Source organism: Pectinophora gossypiella, chromosome 24 (assembly GCF_024362695.1).
Source record: "Pectinophora gossypiella chromosome 24, ilPecGoss1.1, whole genome shotgun sequence".
Taxonomy (NCBI): domain Eukaryota; kingdom Metazoa; phylum Arthropoda; class Insecta; order Lepidoptera; family Gelechiidae; genus Pectinophora; species Pectinophora gossypiella.
This window is the reverse complement of record NC_065427.1, coordinates 6,232,512-6,256,717: the sequence shown is the minus strand read 5'-3', so window position 1 is coordinate 6,256,717 and position 24,206 is coordinate 6,232,512. Positions and strand designations below refer to the sequence as shown.

The following is a 24,206-nucleotide window of genomic DNA, read 5'->3' as shown; positions in this document are numbered from 1 at the left end:
ACTCAGCCTGTATCCACCCAGTGCTAGGTATAGGCCTCCACTCTTTCACGCCATCCTTTCCGGTCCCGTACTAGTCTCATTCATTGCTCATATATAGTCTTTATAATAATAATTATATAAGCATGATGATGATTTGTTATCTATGTTATATGATTTCAAAAACAAATATTACAGAAATACAACTTTGTGAGAGAATATTGCACGGGAATTAAATATGACAACTGAACGCGTCTGTATCGCAGATCCGCATTCAAACTGCTTCACGTGTGTCGAAGCCTTTAAAGTGATTTCACTGAATAGCTCACTACAGCTAGCCACTGGGAAACTTTCACGATCTAACTTTAGTTCGCAACTAAAGTTTCGATATTAGATCTTCTAGGAATGACGGTTGACCTTGGGTTTTACCTTGTGTCCTTATCGCTTCTGAGAAGTTTACAAGGATGTTGTGCTATGGGCAGATGGTTTCTACCTATACACAGTTGGCTCGACCATTATAGACGGAGATACGGCGTGTGTAAATATCAAGTGGTATTTCTTCTTTCGTTTGCTAAGTTACCCGAGATCCAAGTGGAGCACTCGCCCCTAGTGCGGACCTGGTGGTTTCTTACTGACCCATGCATGGGTCACGGACGTGTGTTGCTTCCTAGCCGGACCGCAATTCAGTATTCAACTTATAATTATACTAGCGACCCGCCCCGTCTTCGTTCGGGTGCAATGCTGAGGAATAAATTAAAATATTTACGACATCAGATTATAATCCTCAAAACTAACCGTATTTTTCCACTATTAATGGATGTTATTATACATATAAACCTTCCTCTTGAATCACTCTATCTATTAAAAAACCGCATCAAAATCCGTTGCGTAGTTTTAAAGATTTAAGCGCACATATAGGGATATAGGGACAGAAAAAGCGACTTTGTTTTATACTATGTAGTTAAATTAATAAAAAATATATAATTATATTAATAATATCTACACAATCTCTACTGTCACGTGAACACCAAGAAAAAATAGTACATCAAAGCATTAAAACAAAATGAATGTTAGAGACTACACCCATAGGATGTACGTACAAGAGAAGTGTGTCAGGATCGATGCAAATGGAATTCCATAGTCTTTGCTTATCCCAGTGGGAAACAGCCGTGAGTTTATATACTTATATGTTATATGAATAGGCCAGTTTCCAACTAGTCAAATCAGTTACTTTTTACTAAACGTCAAAACACGAAATTACTATGGAATTTGCATGAAAAAGCACACTGTGACGTCATAGACAAACGTGATAAAATATCGGACTAATTATTACGTTTTTCTGGAATAAAATTGATAAATAAGTTAAATAGAAAAAAGAAAATGTTATTCGTTAGTTTCAGATCTGTCTTTATTTAGTAATCAGAATTTCATAATTTATCTTGAACCTAGTACGGTCACGAGCATTAATATGTATGTGTATACACTTTGGTACCATGTCACATTAACTTTTTTGACAAATTGAACTGTAAGTCTCATTAAATGTCAAATATGTTAGTGCGACAGGGTCCTAAAGTGGGTACATTATATTGCTCACATGACTGTACACGATCCAGAATATATTTATTTGCGTCTAAATTTTAAAGTACTTTCCAAATGAGAACGTATTGCCTCATGGGACCCAAAATGTCTTGTGGCCTCTTTCTAAGCGTTACGAGATTTTTTCCCTATTTCAACCAAATATTTGCTAGCACCGAATTTGAGCCGCTTTTGTAACAAGACAAACAACATCATCCAACCTCCCGGTTTTACCTGAACTTTTTTCTTTCATATTACTTTTTTGTTGAGGATAATAATTTCTCGTTTCATAATTTATTTACTTATTCATTTATTTTATATTTGGGAGATCAACAGCATTCGTTTCATCATCACAAATTTAGAAGCCACGCTCTTGTCGGTGTAGCATTCTCCAAGCTACTTTTTAGGGAAAAATAGGGCAGTGGTTTACTGACTAATAATTAGAACTAGTAACACAAAGGCAATGGCGACAGAAGGTGGTGAAGGAAGGAAGGTGAGACAGAAAAGCAAAAATATAAAGAGGCAGAAACACACGCATCGCTTACAGTGGAAGCCTAATACAGAACAAAAAAAAAACTTGTTAGATGTAGACGAAGATATACTTTATTTAGGTTATAGACGTTACATAACTTCAGAATATAAATGATTACGTAATCCGTAATGGGATGAGCAGAGCCACAAGTCATCAGAGGCAACTTGCTACCGTTGATACGAAGTCCAAAGATGAATATGATGAACCTTATATTGACAAGGGATCAGCCTATCGCCCCTAACAATTGTCCATAATTTTAGAAATGTCTCTGTAAAAATATTAAATGAATATAACAAATACAAAAATGAATTAATACAGCTTGCCTAATGTGGTCCAGTTGTTGAGCGTCGGGCTCACGAACCGGGGTTCGAATCCCGGTTGGGAACTATCACAAAAATCACTTTCTGAGCTCTGGTTTGGTTAGGACATGGCAGGAGAAAATGGTCCGTGCTTGAAGAAGATGAACAGGCACGTTAAGCCTTTGGTTCCGGTTACTACTTACTGATGTAAGTAAGTAATCGTTACATGAGTCAGGGGCCTTTGGCGGCTCAATATTAACCCTGACATCAGGGTTGATGAGGTTGGTAATCAACCTCATAACCCACACGATGGAAGACCTAATAGTAAATGTCTATTCGATGCTAGTAAATTGATCGACTACATAATCGCGGCACGCGCCGGTGATCGACTTAAAGCATTTAACAGTATTAATATAGTAACGTCGGCATTTAACAGTACTAATATGGTAACGCGCGCGGGCAGGGAACCACCAGAGCATAGCGCAGCGGTACGGTAGTCAATAATAGAGACTGAAGCGCTTGTCATATGTACATAGCTGTATTTTACTTGTAGTTAGTACTCTTATCCCAACAGGTTCTACGTACGAAATTGTTGTAAGAAAAAATGACAAAATACTACAGGGCGTTTGTGACATCGTAAAAAAAATTGAGGGATGATTCAGACCATAATTCTGAGTTGATATCAAATGAACACATTGTATGAGCATGTAAGAATTTAATAAATAAATAAATAAATAAATAAATAAATAAATTTTACAAAAGTATGGAACTGAAAATAATTAAAAAGACAAGAAATACCACTTGATATCAACTCAGAATCAAGGTTTGAATCATCTCCCTCAATATTCGTTACGGTTTCACTAGAACCATGCATAATTTACTTATAGCACATTATTTTCCATATATCGTCGTGAAACAATTAAACGCCTTTTAAAAAAGACACATTCGTATGTGATTTTTGTTAACAGTCTAATAAAAAATTGTGGTCTCAAGTTTTACTCGGAATGAAATTATTTGCCCGAATTTAAGGTGATTCGTTTTCCATACAAAAGTTGATGCAGTGCTACAGGAAAACGGATAGAGGAATATTGTTATAAAACCGATAAATAGTAATATTTTGGTGTATTATTTTCGCAAACTAACAAAAATTTAGGGTCCGAATACGAGAAGTACCATATTTCAGACCCTCAATTTTGATCAATTCTACATTTGTAGTGGTGCAGATTACAGTGTATTTGCTGAGCGTGTAGAGGTGTCAATGTTAGTTTGTGTGCGTGATAGTTTTTTTTTTCTCTAAAGGCTTTGACTACTTGACAAGTGTAATAGAATGTCAATGACAATTTATAAAGAGATTTTGTATGAAGAGAATAAATATAAATAAAAAACTAAAAATACTACAATCTGAGAAAAGGAATATTGGAAAAATATTTTTGTTTTAACGCATATTATTTAAACATTTTTAAATAATGGGTAAGTACCGTGTACCTATTAAAAGAGGACATATTATATTATAATAAAAAATCAACACATAAAATGAAATGGCTGTATGGGCATAGTTCCCTTTGCCTTACCCTTTGAGGAAAACCAAATAAAAAAAAAAGTTGTTGCATTTGCCGGCCTAAATAGTAGTCATTTTTAATTAATTGTTTTTCCATCCAACATATAGATTTATTTATATTCTCCTTGCCGCGGACTTTTTGGTGGAAACGGGAACGGGAAGGTTGATTTCTTCGTTGAATAATCTAAATAATCAATACGAAGTGGTGTTTTGTGGTTAATGATCACATTAAGTTAGTCGGAAAACATTCCCGATAGTATTATTAAATCGGAATATTCAATAAACAAAGTGTACCTATCTATTTTCGCTTTGCGCCAACAAGCCGCTTACTTCGTTTGGGGTTCGGAGTAGGAGTCTGCTCCGAGGGTGGGGGCTTAGGTTTCATCATTTCATTAATCATCATCAAGAAAAAAAACACAAGACATGGCTGTATGGGCATAGTTCCCTTTGCCTTGCCCTTTGGGAAAAAAAATAAGATAAATTTTGAAATTCTTATGTATAATAAACAAACATCACAGACATCATGACAGATCTAAAACTAACGAAAATCTTTTTTCTTTTTTCTATTTGACTTAGGTATTTATGAATTTTAATCAAGAAAACGTGATAATAATTTCGACAGCAACCAGTTGAGGTCCCCGAAACAGCCCATTTCAGGCCGCGTATATATGGAAATACTACTTCAATACGTCCCAGCCTCGTCTTTTTTAAACGTCCTCGTTAAAAAAGACGTCCTAACCTGAACTAACTAACCTAACAATAAACACCACGCGTAAATATAAGTCCAGAAATGCGCTGCAAGTCGTCTGGACTGGGCACGAAAACAACATAGAATTCGATTAGCTGCTAAGTGTCCCGCATGCTATCACCAGCTGTCACTGACATACGTATGAAGTCCCGCGGATTTTATTGGAACTAATGACAAGTCATAATAATTATATGCGGATACTGCGACATCAGCGCCGTGCTTGCGGGACGTCCTGAAGCGCTATTACATCTTTCAAACGCGAAGCGACAAAGTTTGAACCGACGCAATTTAGGAAAAATCTACCTTATTATTACTGTACTGTGATCGTTATTTGTAAAAACATACAATACATATACACATTTCTTTACACACAATATAATTATTATGACATATTGTGGACTTTTCGGTAGACCTACAAAAAAGGAAAAATTCAACCATACGTTGTTTTGTTATATCTCAATGGGCTCAGGCAGTGTTTTCGCCGAAAGCTCCAAGTCGGCTATATTTTTGTAACGATAATTATGTTTGACATTCATCATCATTTTTGAACCATTTTATAAAAAAAACTTGTATAAATTATATACCCTAAAGCACGCCCATGAATCACTCTACTCATTGGTGAAAACCGTATGAAAATCCGTTCAGTAGTTTTTTAGTTAGCCGCATGTTCACTGATGCGATTAATGCCTGTTAGAATTTTACAAAATAAAAAATACGGAAATTACGGAAGGTACTTTAGTGCAAAGTACATTATTGTATAATTATAATATTATTGGTAAAAGTGATACTTTTTGAAAATTCCGTAACAAATAGACGGGTTCGCCAAATTCAATTGTAAAAAAAAATACAAAAAGTAAAAACAATTAAAACATGCACTTGGGTTTGAACCGTGAAACTTAAGAATGGCGACGACTTCTTTACCAAATGCGCCATTTAGAAGTTAGAAGTAGACTTCAAATTATGCATCTCTTTTAATAGCTAACCTAGTTCACATGTGTGTGTGACAGCTTCGTGTTTGTACACAAATTGAAATGACACCAACTTTTGATGCAATGTTTTAATATGATATCTGCAGTAAATACTTCAAAATTGTAGCTTAACTTAAAGATAATGTATGTAAGATTTCGCCACCTAACATTTCACTGGGTCAGAACTCAACACTAAACGAATAAATGGCAAAAAATACGAAAACTGCAGAAGTAACGCCATCTGCTGACGCAGCGTTACCTAGCTGACTGTAACGCATCACCTTAACGGCTTACGATCGTATTTGCTAATGCTGGTTTGAAAGAAAAAAGATTTTCTTTTTTAATAATATTGGCTCGCTTTTTACCACAATCTTACCTGATGGTAAGTGATGATGTGGTCTAGGGAGGATCACGCGTATCTAGCAAATGCCTATTCACTCTGGCCTTGAAGACTCCCAGATTATAACGAGTTGGAAAAACAGACGACGGCAGACTATTTTGTTCAGTTATATGCTTTAAACGTTCTTCACGTTTGCCTTGGTTGGAGTAAAACTCGATTTTAGACCCTAAAGAACACCTCGGACACTTCATACAATCAACCTCGTTGTACACAGACACTACTCATTGACGTTATCGTACACACGCATTTGCGTGTGTGACGTCTGACGCCATACGATTCAAGTCTAAACTGTGTTAGAGGGGGCGTGAGGTAAACCTAGCTCAGACGCTGGTGGGGCGGAGAGTTCCCATTCTATACGTAGTATTATTTCTTATTCTATGTCTAAAGCTAACCTAAACCTTTCTGTTGCCGACAGCTTCTCGCAGAAGGTAGACGAGGAGGAGTCCGGTGGCGGCGGCGCCCTGCACCCGCCAGACGGGTTCTACTCGCACCAGCACCACCATGCGCACCACTCAGAGCCCGACCGCGGGTACATGGAGGGCAACCGCTACGTCACCGCTGTACATCGCCCGATGCCTGGTCAGTATAATATGGGCCTCTTCAAGGCAAAAGTGAATAGGCACTTTCTAGGTAAATATGTCCTATCTTCGGCCGTCGCCTACCATCAGGTGAGATAGTGGTCATATTCGCCTGTCTTTCAAACAAAAAAAAGTTTTTACAATAAGATTCCATTTTGTGTGAGTTCTCAGCGCTCTGGATTTTTCTTTTTCGATCTACAGCCTAGAAAAGGAAATTTACGCTAAAAGCGATGTCCAAACATTACTTGGCTGTTCAAATAATGAATAAAAACACAATACATACAATAAAAAAACAATTTAAATCATATTGAGTATCAACAATTTTCAAATCAATAGGGTGTAAAGCAGCTCCCTGGGACTTTCATAGAAATCCTAGTTAAGCCAAGTCGCCACAAAGCCACTAATTCAACCTGTTGAATATGCAATCCTTCGCAAGAGATATTATTCAGTCGCTGTGGGAATGCAAATCAGTTTGGTCCTAATATTCTGTCTCCTTGAAACCGTATTGTGGTAATCGATCTGATCGGTTATGACGTCAGAGTTGAGGTACCTACTTTGTGTAATAAGATTACGTCTGAGTAAACTAAAATCTAGAAGCAGCATTAAAAGTAAGCATAGTATACATAAATATGTACGTACTCCTTTGAGCTTCTCAGTAAGTCTCCCCTGTTCGTGGCAACCTTTCATCATTATTCAGAAGCCTGAACTTTCTCGGTTCTACTTTAGTGGCCTTAGGCGATTTGACAACTTGGCTACGTTGGCAACTTACTAGTAAAAGCTATGCTACACTGGTTTTAGATTTGTTTAGCACTGTGGTTCCCAAAGTTATCTGGACTACGCTACGACCTATCTAATACAAGACCATACAATACCTCTAGAGATGTCTCCTGAGTTTGTACACTTTTTTCCAATGTAAATGAAGAACTTTCCAAATAAAAAACATAAGTTTGTTACCAGTTGTTAGCTCGGCCGGTTGGTATGTCGTTCTAAAGACAGGGCCCGCTCCATAATTCGCTCGTGACCTATAGTTTGGGAAACACGGTTCTGGCAAGTAGCTTGCTAGAGAATTGCGAATGTGAATATGGAACCCAAAAATTCCCTAAACACCAAAAACTTTCCAAACATTCCAAGTTTCTCGTGATTATCTTATCTTTTAGTTCTAAATACGAGTGCACTACCAATTTATAAATGTCATCGATATCGTAATTTTCAGCCCGTTGTATTCTCTTGCCAGACTTAGGTTTCATTTGGCCATAAGTTTAAAGACTAATATCATTGTTTTCCAGCATTAAATCATTCAAACTCGTCATGCTCCTCCGCCTCCAACGCTTCGACGGCGGGCCTCTGTCCCTCCCAGGACCAGGGACAGCAGATGTACATTGCCGCGCCGCCAGAGGGATTTGGCCACGCTGTCAATACGCACAGGTAATGGACTAAAAAATACATGTGTGGTAAAGGTTTCACTGCTGCCAATCCGATCCACCGCGTACGATTCTACGATTGGTCAAATATCACGTCATGTGTTCAAATCCTAAAGTTTTGAATCGGATTGGTCGATTCTCACAAAAGCTCAAGATTATCGCAATTGGGGTGGTTAAAAAGGTACACCCATCACAACACGCTGATACTGGCACACGCACACACATATACACACTGACACTGTATAATTACTATGTGGGGGTTGACTAAGAATTGGGCCTAATTTCGTATAATACCATAAGTTCAGTTTGCTCAAGTTGTTATAGATTGGAAAGTCTTGAAACAAAAGAAATACGTGGAAAGGAACGTACGAGAAGGGCCCAGTTTTTAGGCGAGTAAAGGATACATTATAAAGGTGATAGACGGGAAATAGTAGATCAATGAAAATAAAAAGATTACATTTATGAGTTTATATTGAATATCGATGATACCCAGTTCCGGCCAAGTAGTTAATGCCATCTGCGGCAAATCTACAATACGTCACGTCAAAAAAAGATGATATTCAATTTATTAAATACGATCTTTTCTTGACTTAAAAATGCTTATCTGGCCCATAAAAGATTTTTTTTGACGTTAGTTATTCGAGATTTGTCTTATATAGCATTACCTATTTGGCTTTACAAATAAGGAGCGCTAAGGGCGTTCATCAGGTACGAAATTCAAGATATGCCTGAGTTGTCTGAGAGAATTTTATTTTTCAAAGAATTAATCGACCCTAGTGGACGTAAAAAATACAAATGTTTATATTTACATTGGTCAACTATTAAAAACTGTATAAATGTTCAATGTAAAATTGTATTTATGTTGTGACTAATTTAATCCACATTCAATGTTTTACATGTTTATTTCTTTATTTTGGTTGGGATTGATTCCTATGGACGAATTTTCTATAGCAATATGTAAATGGTGGTTGGATGTTTGTATTGCTTTTCAAAATTGTACTTTTGTTTTAACAATTGGTGTTTTTATGTATAAAAAAATATTTTACATTTCTTCCGTAGGCGTGGAACGGACGTATCCATCGTGGGTGTACCCGCAAGCTTTACACAAAAAGATACGTCATTACCCACAAAACGGGGTAAATTGACTCGAGGGTACGTCGAGATACCTAGGAATGCTTGTCTTGTGTTACCCTACCTTATGCCTTTTTACCCCAAAAATGCTCTAACTTCTACAGAAAGAGACGTTGGTCTCGAAATAAACTGACTTCGTTAATTAATATTGATAAGTTTACTTTTAAAATATTAACGTTATTGATTAAGGCATGATGTTTGAATGAAGTTACAAATGATCTTGTAAGTTTTTGCCAAGGACACACGAAAGTTTTGATCATTTCTTACCGTCTGCCGCCTATCGCGTAAGTGTGAGCGAGACACAATCTGCGTGCTCTTCCTTACTCCTTAGCAGCTTACGGCCATTTAAGACTAAAGTAAAATCCAGAGGGGGTGAGGTTGGCGCCCGGTTCGAATTGGTGCGGAGCGGAGAGTTACCGTTCTATACCATAGTATTATTAGTAAATTCTTTAATCTATGGTAATACTTCACAATGAGGACAATTCTGATGACAGTTTTCACATATTAAATGTTCATGTTTTTGAGAACTTAATTCTCACTGTGCAACTGCTTACGCAGACTTTTTTATTGCAGTGTGATAGAGAACGCTCTCTATTAGCTCTCGTACTTCAACATATTTATGTATTTTAAACTTCACGAATTTCTTGTGTTACATACATACATACATACATAAACTCACGCCTATTTCCCACCGGGGTAAGCAGAGACTATAGAATTCCATTTGCTTCGATCCTGACACACTTCTCTTGCTTCCTCCACATTCATCAATCGCTTCATACACGCACGCCGGTTCAGAGTAGATCGTATTGAACCTTTTCTAAGGACATCTCCAATTTGGTCATCATAAGTCCTTCTCGGTCTTCCTCTGCCAGCCCTACCATCAACTTTCGCTTTATATACCGCTCTACGTGTCCAAACCAACCTAACATTCCCTTCTCAATCCTAGTCACTATATCGTCTTTTACACCACATCTCTGTCTTATCACACTGTTTCTCACTCTATCACTCAACTTCACACCGCAGATGCTACGCAAAGACCTCATTTCTACGGCATTGATCCTACTTTCATGCTTCTTCTGCCATACCCAACATTCACTACCGTACTTCAGCGTAGGGACAAGCACTGCATTGTGAACAGCCATCCTCGTCCATTTCTTGTGTTCTTGCAAGTAAAATGTTTCGGCACTGATATTAAAATTACTAACTTCAGTCACAATGTTACTTACCAAATGACAATGGGCACATTTGTATGAAACTTGGTCCAAGAACCTCCACTGATGAGACTTATATGTAATGAAAGCTTATACTTTCCCTATGATTCTGGCAAAGTTCTATCAGATTCTGTCCCAGGGATCTTTTTCTACAGCTATGTTTGTCCTGGCTAAAAGTGATAAAATACAGTGGGGGACTAAAATCGACTCAAGATTTGTTGCTCAGTAACTAAATCTACATAGCCAGGACAAACACGGCCGTAGAAATAGAATCCCGGGACAGAATCTGATAGAACTTTGCCAGAATCATAGGGAAAGTATAAGCTTTCATTACATATAAGTCTCATCAGTGGAGGTTCTTGGACCAGTTTCGCCCATTCTCCTTTCTAACTTTAATAATGTTAATAACAGCATGTCCTATCTTTACTTTGTGAAAGTAATCTCTTCTAGCTAAAAGTTTGCAAGTAGATTATACAGCCTCTGTTTTTGATAAAATCTCATCTGTTAGAGATTTCTGAGTTAGGTAGGTAAATTCCGAAATGTAGGTAAAAGGGATTCGTATGTAGTCTGTTATTTCTGGTAATAGTATTGAAGTTAATGTATTTTAGATCGCTATTCGCCATATCGACTCTAGTGATGACAATTCCAAAGCATTCAATTCACTTAGTTTTTGTGGTTGTGTGCTGTTTAGTAGTTTGCGATACCAAAAATTATGAAATAAGTCTCATTAGCCTCTGTTCACAACCCAAAATTTCCGAATTCCAGCACCAGCGATATACTTGCTAGTTTTCATAGTAGAATCAGCACTCCTTACTCCAGCAAGCTCTTCTGATTTTAAGACCCTGACGAACTAAATTTCCGAAACTGTTTGATCAGCACTATTCCCAGGAAACATATAGAACATACAATTGACCAAATACCTTCGGATTACAGCCGCTATGAAATGTCCCAAGATCTTCTTGACAAGCAAGTGGAGATCTTGGAAAGGAGGTACGGAGGTCTGAGGGCGAGGAGGGCGGCAGTCACCATCCAGAGGGCATTCAGGAGGAGACAACTGTTAAAGAAGTTCAGCGCCATCACAGCGATGGCCAAAGCAGCTGACTCTACCGCGAGAGATAGAAGGCTGCAGGATGATCACGGACAGCTAGTCAATGGTGAGATTTTCCTGTTTTGTCTAGCTTGAGATGTCCCACTGCTGGCTATTGCACTTCTGATGTCACAAATCAATCCATCAATCAATCAAAATTTTAATAAAATTATCTGTAAATATTGCAGGTGGTAATGACATTTACGCGAACACACTGCACCAGAAGAGTCCCGGCGGGGTGGAGAAGTCTCTCGCCATGACACGACCCATGCGATCTATGTCGCTACGGGAGCGACACGATATTGAAATAAGGTAAAGTACTCTTCTTATTGACATTATTCTTTGATAATCACAAAGGACACTGATGATTGAAAACCAAGAGCCAAGTGGCCTGATTGCTCAAGCAGTAATTTTTTCAAGACAGTCTTGAATCAGGAAAGTAGTAAAAAAGTAAAGAAATATATGCATATATCACATATCACGAAGTGGATGTAAAGTAACAGATGTTCTCTATTTGTCACGAAAGGCTCTGAAAGTCAGCAAAAGCAAATTATGTAGACATTGCTGAAGTTTTTGCGGATTTTAATTTCAATTTTGTTCGAAACCTTAGTGTAAAAAGGCAGGGCTGGCTTTGGAACTGTCAAAGTAAACTTATCACGTGGTTTCCAGGATTCCTAGACCAGGAGTTCATGGCAATAGGCTCGCCTACTTTTACATGGGACTTAAACATCGCTAGCGAGGGGTGGGTGTATACAGTTCTGCCTACCATTTGAAAGACCTGGTGTGATGCTGTGTTTTGTGTTGTTGTTGTTAAAATCCACAGTAACACAGTTGGCTCGACCATTATAGGCGGCGATACGGCTCACCACCTATAACGATGGTCAAACAGAAAATTCAGTGAGGTGTCGGTTCGTATTGACAACGTAACGTTCGTGACGTTTAACGTTCATCTTCTACTACTACCCAGCGTATGTTATATGTTATTGAAGGCCATTACAATTGATGCGTTATCTAACCAAGATCCTCACTTGATTTCCAGTAACCACATGGGCTGCGAAGTCCAGGACGTAGACGCGATGGTAGCGCGAGTCCAGCAGTCGGCGCACCAGATCCATATGATAGCTCAGGACATGCCGCCGCTGCATCGGGGAGACGCTGACAGTGGGGTGAGTTTGGTATGTTGGCAGAACTGCTCAATCCTTTAGCGACTGCATATACAAGTTACGCTACTTGACAAACTAGTCAAATGAGATACGTTTTATGAAACGTCAAAACGAAAGTTTTCTTTGGAGTTTGAATGGAAATACTGTTATGTGATGTCATCAATACATACATAAACTCACGCCTATTTCCCACCGGAGTAAGCAGAGATTATGTATGGAATTCCATTTGCTTCGATCCTGACATACTTCTCATCTTCTTCTTATCGTGTGGGTTATGAGGTGGAATACCAACTTCATCGACCCTGTTGTCAGGGTTTTATTGAGCCGCCAAAGGCCCCTGACATGGCTCATGTAACGACTACTTCTCTTGCTTCCTCCACATTCATCGATCGTTTCATACACGCACGCCGGTCCAGAGTAGATCTTACTGAACCTTTTCTAAGGACATCTCCAATTTGGTTAATGTATGTTCTTCTAGGTTTTCCTCTGCCAGCCCTATCACCAACCTTCGTTTTATATACTGCTTTCGTAATCCTATTATCCTTCAGCCGCTCTATTTATGTTTGACCCATCTGTGTGAAAATTATGTTTTTCTATCGTGTGGGTTATGAGGTGGGATACCAACCATAATTCATAATTCATAATCGTTTATTCGCTATAAAAATGGTATTACAGTTTGCAGTTGGTCAGCATTTAACATTTGGTCTACATTTTTAGTTATTTAAATTATAACATGCAAATAGTAAAATAAAATAAAATTGATAATTGGTGGATTTACATTCTGTTTTTTTTAATATTTATGAATAAATTATTGCGAATAAACATTAATAAATTGATAATTTAAATGTCAATCATTGAGTACATTAATTATGAAATAATAATAAAATACATTACAATGTCATTATTCACATTACATGTCACAAAAAAACAAACAATACACAAAAAAAAACAAAAAACCTCGGCAACCCAAACCCTTACGTCCTGTGTGTGTTTATATTCACCCAGCTAAACAAAATGCCTTGTATATTTTAAATAGCTTTCACAATAATATGTATTTACATGATACCAACATCCTCTGACTATCATTAAATAATAATTTATTATTGCATTCACGTGGTATTTACTTAAACTATTACAGGGTGCTAATATGTTTAGTATCCTTTTTTTTATACATATGTGGTGCTCTATTTTTAAATTGTTAAAAAAACTGTTTTTTTTTTTTAAATTATAAATCAGTTATGAGGCCGCGTCTCCACGTATGATATATGATTGTAAAAATTAAGTTACATACATATATACATAAACTCATGCCCGTAATCCCTAATGGGGTGGGCAGAGCCACAATTAATCAAAGACAACTTGCAGCCACTGTTGTTACGATGTCGTAAGCTGGATATGATAAACCTTATGGTGATAAGGGATCAGCCTATCGCCCATAACATTAGTCCATCAAAAAAAAAAAAAAGTTCTGTGCAATAAAATATATTTAATTTGATCAGTAAGTACGGATGCTCCTTTACTATTAAAGCAAAATACCCACGATATAGAAGAAAGAAATTCGAAGGGCCAAGTGAGCGCGAAACGCGCGCCATACAAGTATGCGTAAATAATTCATACTTCAACTTTGCACTCCACTCGTCCGCAAACTTTAGGACGCACGGAGCTCATAGTATACTAAAAGGTCGAAGGAAGGAAGATAAAAATTCAAATATCGACTAGCAAGTAAGGAGATCCCTCCTTATCACTGGAAAGCTAAAAACCTTTGTATGATCAACTATTTATCAAAAAAAAAAATACTTTTGTATGCAGTGTCTTATGAAAAGTCATGATAAAATTGCAGCCTATCACATAAAATATACATAGCCTGTAAAGTGGCTATGGAATTTGAGAAGCAGTAGAGCTGTCGTAGTTATCTGTTTGCAGGAGTAGAAGTAAACGAGAGTGGGGTTGAACCGACGACAGCGGTTCTCATACAAAATGGGCGTTAGCGCCTTTCCAACCTTTTCCTTCTATTCCGTGGGTATACTAGATAACAAGTCTTCTTCTTGTCGTGTGGGTTTTGAGGTGGAATACCAGCCTCCTCCACCCTGGTGTCAGGGTTATGGTAGAGCCGCCAAAGGCCCCTGACATGACTCATGTAACGATTACACACTAACATCAGTAAATAGTAACTGGGACCAACGGCTTAACGTGCCTTCCGAAGCACGGATCATCTTACTTTCGGACAATCGGGTGATCAGCCTGCAAAGTCCTAACCAAACTAGGGATCACCAAGTGATTTTTGTGATGTCTCCCCACCGGGATTTGAACCCGGGGCCTCCGGATCGTGAGCACAGCGCAACAAGTAACATAAGCTCACTACTATATCTTAATTGGGGTAGTCACAGAGCTTTCTGTATAGCGGTATACACTTTTGGTATTTAAACCGAACGAAGCAAATATATTCGACAGTTTAACTGTAAATTATATATTATGAGAATATGTACACCTTGTATAACAAGTCTTGTCACGCTTATCAATGGTTATCACTTATCAGCTTATCATGTGACGCGAACATTTAGTACGGGAAGACATCTTTGAGATAACGCGTTAATTTTCTCATAGGTGTTTTTTTTTTCTCAAAATGAACAGAAAAAGAACTAAGAGTTTCCTAAAAAGATTAATTAAAAGTAAAGATGTGTTTAAAAGTAAAGTGAGGATAGTGCTTCTGTGGCAGATCAAGGAGAAATATGATGTATGTATGTAGGTATGGTCACGAGTACCAATATGTATACACTTTACAACCATGTCACATTAACTTTTTTGACAAATTAAACCGTAAGTCTCATTAAATGTCAAATATGATAGTGCGACAGGGTTCTAAAGTGGGTACATGATATTGCTCATGACTGTACTAGTGTTTGTCGATTGAAAACGATCGCTTTAGATAAAGCGGTAAAAAGTAGAAGATTGGTGATTATCATTTTATGAAAGTAAATGGTTTTAAACGTTTTTGAGTTTTAAGTGTAATAGTCGGCGCGTGAGCATGATGTAGCATTAATTAGGTCGTGTACTAGGTTCATAATCTAATCTAATCTAGCCTACAAGATCCCGCTGCTGGGGAAAGGCCTCCCCTTCCTCTTTCCATTTTTCGCGGTCCTGTGCGTACTCCGGCCAGTCCCTCCGGCAAGCGTCCAAGTCGTCACGCCATCTCTTTCGAGGTCTACCACGACGCCTGTATCCGTCATGAGGCACCCAATGCGTGACGATCCGTGCCCACCGCTCAGGGTGCATGGGACAAACATGTTCGGCCCAATCCCATTTGAGTCTGGCGGCTTTTCGTCACACATCAGCGATTCCCGTTTTTGAATGCAGTGTTGTGTTTCGGACTCGATCAATTCGTTTGACACCTAACACACTACGCTCAATCGCTGTTTGGCAGACCTTGAACCTGGTTGAGGTTCATGATAAATTATGAAATTCTGATTACTAAATAAAGACAGATCTAAAACTAACATGAATTCATCAATTATCATTCATCAATCAATTATTCATGAATTTTAATTAAGAGAAACGTAATAAGAAGTCCGACATTTATCACGTTTTTCTATGACGTCACTGTGTGCTTTTTGCTACAAATTCCGTAGTAGTTTTGTGTTTTGACGTTTAGTAAAAAGTAACTGATTTGAGTAGTTGGAAAGTAGCCTATTTCCAGTTATTCTATGGTTGGGTTACAATTCAACATAGAACCGAAGTTTGAGGATTGATTCCGAATCGTTCGTAACCAACATTAAGCCCATAAAAATCATAAAGTCAAATTGAAATATAGGTAACCCTTTGTATTATCTTTTTGCATTCCTAAATAATGAATCTTAACCGTTTCACTTCTATAAATCAATTGTCCATATCTGATAACAAAGTAAATATTTTAATTCATTATTTCTATCTATATTTTATTATCAAATGATAATGGACATTATATCTTGCATTTCAGGTATGCAGTTGCAGTGTCAGCGGGTCTGTCACCAACATATCGACTTCGTCGTCGCACAATGAATCTCTGCACAATCATCAGATGTTGAATAATTCAGGTTTGTACAATTTTAACTTATTTTTTCTATGGAAAACAATAGCAAAGGCACTGTGGACCTGTGTGTCATTGGCTTGTTTCTGGCACCACTAACACAGTTTGCTCGACCTTTATAGATGGCGATACGGCTCACCACCTATCACGTTGGTCTAACAGATAGGTCCGTGAAGCTTGGCTACTCGGTTCATCTTGCGATAGATGTACCTCTGTCAAGCCGAACCGAATAGTCGGGAGCTTACTGAATATTATGATGGGAATACGAGGCCGACACTCTTCCGTTAAAGCCACTAGACTAACTAGATTATTCTATGGAATGACTGTCCGCACCTGACATTTCTGAACTTCATCGATGTATTGATATCAGTCATAAATCCCAACAAGGGTTCCAGTAAGATAACCCGACTGTGGCAGACCCAACTAGTTGGCCTGCTAGTTCCGCCCACATACAACAGATGGCGCCACCGTTCAATAACGCAGGCCTGAAACGCGATATCGAAGTTTACACAGCGAGACGCATATATACAACATCCAACATGACTCAAGTGGAACGCCGATCCCTAGTCACACTACCAACTTGTGGATAGCGGGGTATTATGCTCTGTTCGGTACCCCGAAAACATCTTTGCCAGCAGCACACCCTCGCCGCCAATCTGGTGATTCTCGACAGCACACTCCTATCCTACATCTTCTGGGAGTCGGAATCAACTGTGTGGCACCTGCATCATCCAGCACGCCACCAGCATTGTTATCACCCCTCAAATTATAAATTGAATTTCACTCCAGGCCCAATCTACGGGAATCTTCTATCAACCGGTGGCAAGCCGCTATCCTCGCCAACGGCTCGTCAGCAACAACTGGCCATCCAGGCAGCCAACGCCAGACGCCTGCCACCTGAAGTGCCCAAGAGAACCAGCAGCATCACTCTTAAGTAAGTCATTATCCAGCCAATTAGTGAATGTCATAACATGAAAGGCTTATACACATCCCATTGCTGGAAAACTCCCCTCATTCAATTGGAGAGGGTATGCTGCTCCACTGCGGGTTAGTGTAAACGTTAGGGGCTAGTAGTAGGGAATGCTGTCTCGTAAAAATATGCAACAAGTTCAAAAATTAAGATTTTATTGAGAGATGTTTTTAGAGACACAACAGTGGCTGCAAGTTGTCTTTGATTACTTGTGGCTCTGCCCACCCCATTTGGGATTACGGGCGTGAGTTTATGTATGTATGTATGTTTTTAAAGAGATCTGGGGGTTATAGGCCATATCGAAGCAATTCATCTAAGAAAGCAATATTGCAATTTGACGTTTGCGCATGCAAACATCGCGTCTGAATCATTGCTCTCAGTTTTCGACACGGTGTCATTAACACTCAGACTTACTTGTATGGCTACCTGTACGTACTTGTACGGGGCGTAAATGACATTGTACCGAAAACTGAGAACGATGATGACCGTAATTTTGAGTTAGTATCAATTAGAAACTATGTTTTATCCGTCGTAAAAGTATGGAATTGAAAATAATTTCATAAAATAAAAAAAAACAACGTCAATTTTCGACGGAAAATTCCACTTGAAATCAATTCGGAATCATAAGCTGAATCATCTCCCTCAGCATTCGTTAAGGTGGCACTAACAGCCTTTATACAAATGTACGTTTATTTTCCAGTGCGGAAAGCCCAGTATCGCTCCGTCGGGCAGAATGCGGCGCAGTGGTCCGAGGGGGATCCATGTCGTCAGTGCAGTCGTCGTCTTCATCATCGTCGCAGGAACATCGCCATCATTACCATCAGCCATACCAGCCCAGAGCGCCGGTAAGTTTACAACATACTTACAATAGTTACAATCATGGATACATACCTGGGGTGTTAGCATGGAATATTCAAAGTTCTTCATTTATTCCTAACCAAGCATGAAACATTTACAACATTGTGTAATTTGAAGCCCCCAAGAATCGTACGAATCCTTCGAATGCTACCAAGTACAAAGTAATTTTACAATCGTGGTTCCCAATGGGCCGCGTCAGGATTTTATTGCTTTGCACTAATTTTTATAGAACTGCCATCACTAGAACGACAAATCCGCGTCAGATGTAGGTGACATCTCGCAGCAGTGGCATTGTGTCCCATAAACTTAGTGTAAAACCACAGCAGCACTTTTCTATGCTTCTATCCTTTACTGTTAATCAGACCCGGCATTTGCTAGAGCGGGATAATGTGACTGCACGCGGCAGTTCGTCGAGTCGGTGGAACAGTGGTCGCACTACCGCTCTTAATCTCACTCTAGCAAATGACGGTTCTGAGTGACAGAAAAGGATAGTAAGCATAGGAAAGTACGATTCCAATACGGCCAGATGTAGTTCAACCCTTAAGTGGATGCGTCGTCTAATTTGAAACCATGGGTTTAGCAGTTTTGAAACAACGTCATCTACACCTCTTCCTTACCAATCAACACATACAAAACACCAGCTAAAACCACCAAATCTCCCTTCCTAGGAACCTCACGTGCACATCCAAGAACAGCACTTCCAGCAGCACCAGCGCACGGCGTCGGGTACGTTGTTCGAAGGCGGGGACAGGTACGCGGTGTGGAAGCGGCAGGAGGCGCCGCCGTATTACGAGGCGCCGCCGCCGCCCGCCGCCTGCTGCCGACCCCAACACCCACACCACGCCGCTCAACCACAGCTCAAGGTACGGTCTGCTAACTCCTGTCGTTGGTACAGCACACCTACCTACAGGTATATTTTCAGGGTGATCACCTAGGTACTTTAGAGGATAACTTAGGTATCTTACAGGGTTGTTGTCGAGGAAGATGCCACAAGCCCATTGAACCACGGAATAGTTCCAAAAGCTGTCTACTAAATAATTACTCATCCCATGACAGCAGTTGACATTGCATAATTTTGTTAATCGACATCAATAAACAAGCCTGTCCTCTGTGTTATGTCCTCATTCTATTTTCCCTCTTTGTAAACAGACCTTTAAAAACAATATTATAAAAACCTTAATCTTCTTTTCCAGGTGTCAGAAACTGTCCGCAAACGCCAATATCGCGTGGGACTCAACCTGTTTAACAAGAAGCCGGAGCGCGGCATAGCGTACCTGATATCCCGGGGGTTCCTGGAGAACTCCCCGCGAGGAGTCGCCAGGTTCCTGATCACCAGGAAGGGTCTTAGCAAGCAGATGATCGGCGAGTACCTCGGCAACCTGCAGAATCAGTTCAATATGGCTGTTTTGGAGTGAGTTTATTTTATTTACTTTTTTAATCACAGAGGTTTTACATGTTTTCACATTACAACTATAATGTCGCCAAACTGCAGAAGTAGTTTTTTTGGCCAACATGCACTCGTTACCTTAATCTAATTGTAATACCTGCTTGACGATATGCTAATGATGATGATATCTAAGAGTGTAGTGCAAAGCTCTGTTACTAAAATGTAATACACTTTACTTTTAAAACGATTTGTATTGTGCAGTTAAGAAAGTCTGTGGTAATAACGAAAAATAAAAAAGTAATAAGGTAATAACTCTTGGTGCAAGTTGTTCCGGCCAAGTAGTTAACCTCCTAAGACCGAATGTTCTTTATAAATCCAAACCCCATTGTTTAACTATTGTGTCTGGAAATCTCGGTCTTAAGAGGTTAATGCCATTTGGGGAAAAAAGGTGCAAATTGGTGATCAGAAAATACTTTCGAAATCTGCAGAATCAATATGCCGGAATTAATCATACTCCTGTCTAAAATTACAGATGCTTCGTAACGGAGCTGGACCTATCTGGCATGGCAGTAGACGTGGCGCTACGTCGCTACCAGGCACACTTCAGGCTGCCCGGCGAGGCGCAGAAGATAGAGCGGCTCGTGGAGGCGTTCGCGCGCCGCTACTGTGTCTGCAACCCTGACCTGGTGCAGCGCCTCAGGACACAAGATACGGTACGAACAAATAACATCACTTTGTAAGCCCACATGGTTTGTTTAGGACATCGCAGGCTGCTCACCCGATTGTCCTAAAGTAAGATGAATCGTGCTTCAGAAGGCAGGTTAAGCCGTTAGTCCCGGTTACTACTTACTGATGTGAGTACGTAGTTGTTAGTTATGTTAGGGGCCTTTTGTGGCTCAGTAATAACCCTGACACATTGGTTGATGAGGTTGGCCATCCACCTCATAACCTAACTATCCCAGACCATTATTATTACTGTTGATCTAATCTTCCTTTCTCTTTGCAGATATTCGTGCTGGCGTTTGCAATAATAATGCTGAACACTGACCTTCATACTCCGAATCTGAAGCCCGAAGCGCGGATGTCCTTGGAGGACTTTATAAAGAACCTGCGAGGCATAGACGACTGCCACGACCTCGACAGAGATATGCTGACTGGGATATACGACCGTGTCAAAACCAGCGAGTTCAGACCCGGCAGTGACCACGTTACGCAGGTAGACAGAGGTCCTATTAATTTTAAATCATAACTCACACCTATTTCACAGCAGGTAAGCAGAGACTTCCATTCTGTTTGCATCGATCCTGACACACTTCTCTTACTTCCTCCACATTTATCGATCGTTTCATACACTCACGCCGGTTCAGAGTAGACCGTACTGAACCTTTTCTAAGGACATATCTAATTTGGTCAATGTACGTCCTTGTAGGTCTTCCTCTGCCACCCTACCACCAACCTTCGTTTTATATACTGCTTTCGTAATCCAATTATCCTTGTTCTAAGTATCCTCTACGCTGTTCTTCGCTGTTCTTTGCTGTTCTTATCAAAATCATAATTAACCCACTACGTTATGTTCCAGGTAATGAAGGTCCAAGCCACAATAGTGGGCAAGAAGCCGCACCTGGCGCTCCCGCATCGCCGCCTCGTGTGCTACTGCCGTCTGTACGAGATACCAGACATACACAAGAAGGAACGCCCCGGCGTACACCAGAGAGAGGTTGGTATATGATTTCTTTTTATCTTGTCTAGCGTAATGTGTCCCACTGCCGGAGGAAAGGCCTCCCTCTGTTTCTTTACCGGCCAGATTTCTTCCGCCCGCCTCGGTCTGCTACGCATGCGTTTGTCTCTGCTTGGAGGCCATACAATACAATGCACAATACAAATATACTTTGTTGCACCGAAATAAAAGGAAATATTTAGAAATACTCTTAAGTGGGTACATGGCAAATGCCATAAAAAATTATAGATCACCATCCACCACCATTCCACCACCCATTCCACCATACCATTCCAATCCACCATCATTATTTGGTGATTTTAGCCCACAGTTCGTTAGGCATCCGACAGATGTGACCTGCCCAATCCGTTGCCTGTATATGATTTATAATGCTATATTGTGTAATACTGGTGTTTAGTGTGCTAAGAAGTGCTGTGAAAGACATTTTGAATTGGTGCCATTGTCACGATTCTACCTTCACATCTCCCGCGAAGAATCCACATCCTTGATACTTGGCATTTTAAAAGTAATTCGCGTACGTCAATTCCATAATTTTCGTTTGCTTTTTAACGTCAGCGTAACGAAGGCAAGAACATTTTAGCCAAGTCTTCTGGAGCAAAGTAATTTCGGCGGCGATTATACGTCGAAAATCACTATATGTCCCTATATTCTCGCAGGTATTCCTGTTCAACGACCTCCTGGTGATCACGAAGATCTTTAGCAAGAAGAAGTCATCAGTAACGTACACATTCAGGCAGTCGTTCCCACTATGCGGCATGCTGGTCAACCTCTTCTCAGTGCCACGTGAGTAATATCTAGTTTGATTGATTTGATAAGTAACCATACATGTCCAAAGACAGGACTTTAACCGATCATCTTATCGCAAGTGTCCAATGACAGGTCCACGATCCACAGTCATGAAGACTAAAGATATTTTGTAGGCTTAATGAATTTCATAGACTACTCTGGGCGCCATCCCACTCGCGTCAGACTGAGTACTGCGGGGCGGAAGGCAAGAGGGAAACCACTGCCCTATTTTTCCCCTAAAAGTAGTATGGAGAATGCTATACCGACAAGAGCGCGGCTCTTAAATTGTTGATGATGTATGAATTTCATCCAAGCCTGGCCTTAAATACTCGTAAGTCCCGTCAAAAGTACTCTGCGCTTGAGAAACTGACATGCCACGAAAATGGAAGTGATCATAATTATATTATTTTCTTTAATCAATGAGCACCCTCAGGCCTGTGTTAATTTTTTATGGGGTGAGACCCCTCAGCGCTCCCTTTTGTCCGGTCAAGTAGTTGATGCGTCCAAAAACGCGGCAAATCTACAATAAGTCACTTCAATTCTCTGAGGTCCAAAGGAATAATTCTCTAAACATAATTCGCAATCTTCCAGACTACCCATTCGGCATCCGTCTCTCCCGCCGGGTCGACGGCCGCCGCCTGGCGACATTCAACGCGCGCAACGAGCACGACCGTTGCAAGTTCGCCGAGGACCTTCGCGAGAGCATCGCCGAGATGGACGAGATGGAAGCCATGAGGATTGAAGGCGAACTCAGTCGCGGAAAGGGCCGGTCTACTGGCGGGAATAATAGAAATGGTAAGTTAAACCATCACTAGCGCGATGGCGATGACTTGTGAGCAGTTCCGTTCCCGGGAATGCTCCCAAAATGGCAATGTTCCCGTTGTAAAAACTCTTTAGTCTTCTTCTATCGTGTGGGTTGTGAAGTGGATTACCAACCTCAGCAACCCTGGTGTCAGGGTTATTATTGTGACGACTACGTTACTACTTACTTACATCAGTAAGTAGCAACCGGGGCCAACGGCTTAACTCATCATCTTACTTTTGGACAATCAGATGATCCGCCTGTGATGTTCTAACCGAACTAGACCGCGGAGGCCGTTCCATGTTACATAAGGTGTAATGATTGTTGCAGTGATGGAGAACCGAGACAGCGGAGTCGCCGACGTCGATGTGGATCACCAACAGTGCATAGATCATATGCACGTGCATGGGTATGTACTGTATTTCATTTTCCTTGAGTGTCTTATTACAGATTCAAACTCAAAAATATATGTATTCAGTCGGTATCATAGTTCAACTTTGAAATGACAATTTTTACATAGATATATTTTTTGTCGAACGTCGTATCCGCCTAAAACTACTGCAGCTTCTCACAACCTGTATAGCCGAGGAAAAGTAGCTGCAAGAAAAATCTCGGCACAGGGCCCTAGACGTTCTTAAACTAAAAACCAATATTGATTACAGTTTCAGTAATTTACCTGCCTAAAATTGGTTCTCAGACGGTCCCAGCCATTTGTGGCAAATCTACAATAAGTCAGGTTGGTTGATTGATTGATACATTGATTGAAATTGCAGCGTGGTGGTCCCGCCGCCGCCCAGCTGCCCGGCGCCAGCGGCCCCAGCGCGGCTGACCTCCAACCCACCTCCCACCAGCATCATCAAGCGGAATGTACTCAGCAACTCACTCGTCGATATTAATGATCCCGGTATGTGTCTTGCCTACCCTTTAGAGCGGCATAATTAGAAAAACATGGTTC

At 40.1% G+C, this 24,206-nt stretch overlaps 1 protein-coding gene across 8 annotated transcripts in view; it reads left to right on the top strand.

The window, feature by feature from the left end:
- Positions 1-24,206, top strand: part of LOC126377829 (IQ motif and SEC7 domain-containing protein 1) — a 296,986-nt gene that overhangs the window by 261,406 nt on the left and 11,374 nt on the right. For 6 of the 8 annotated variants that reach the window (XM_050025761.1, XM_050025767.1, XM_050025769.1 and 3 more), the window contains 18 exons: positions 6,472-6,635; positions 7,921-8,059; positions 9,115-9,207; positions 11,331-11,551; positions 11,673-11,796; positions 12,524-12,659; positions 16,621-16,717; positions 17,500-17,644; positions 18,381-18,525; positions 19,207-19,401; positions 19,732-19,949; positions 20,458-20,638; positions 20,932-21,141; positions 21,505-21,642; positions 22,320-22,446; positions 23,041-23,244; positions 23,582-23,660; positions 24,025-24,155. In XM_050025761.1, coding sequence (XP_049881718.1) covers positions 6,472-6,635; positions 7,921-8,059; positions 9,115-9,207; positions 11,331-11,551; positions 11,673-11,796; positions 12,524-12,659; positions 16,621-16,717; positions 17,500-17,644; positions 18,381-18,525; positions 19,207-19,401; positions 19,732-19,949; positions 20,458-20,638; positions 20,932-21,141; positions 21,505-21,642; positions 22,320-22,446; positions 23,041-23,244; positions 23,582-23,660; positions 24,025-24,155 — 2,747 coding nt within the window. The remainder of the gene's footprint in view (positions 1-6,471; positions 6,636-7,920; positions 8,060-9,114; positions 9,208-11,330; positions 11,552-11,672; positions 11,797-12,523; positions 12,660-16,620; positions 16,718-17,499; positions 17,645-18,380; positions 18,526-19,206; positions 19,402-19,731; positions 19,950-20,457; positions 20,639-20,931; positions 21,142-21,504; positions 21,643-22,319; positions 22,447-23,040; positions 23,245-23,581; positions 23,661-24,024; positions 24,156-24,206) is intronic. The other 2 variants (XM_050025762.1, XM_050025768.1) reach the window with 2 other exon arrangements.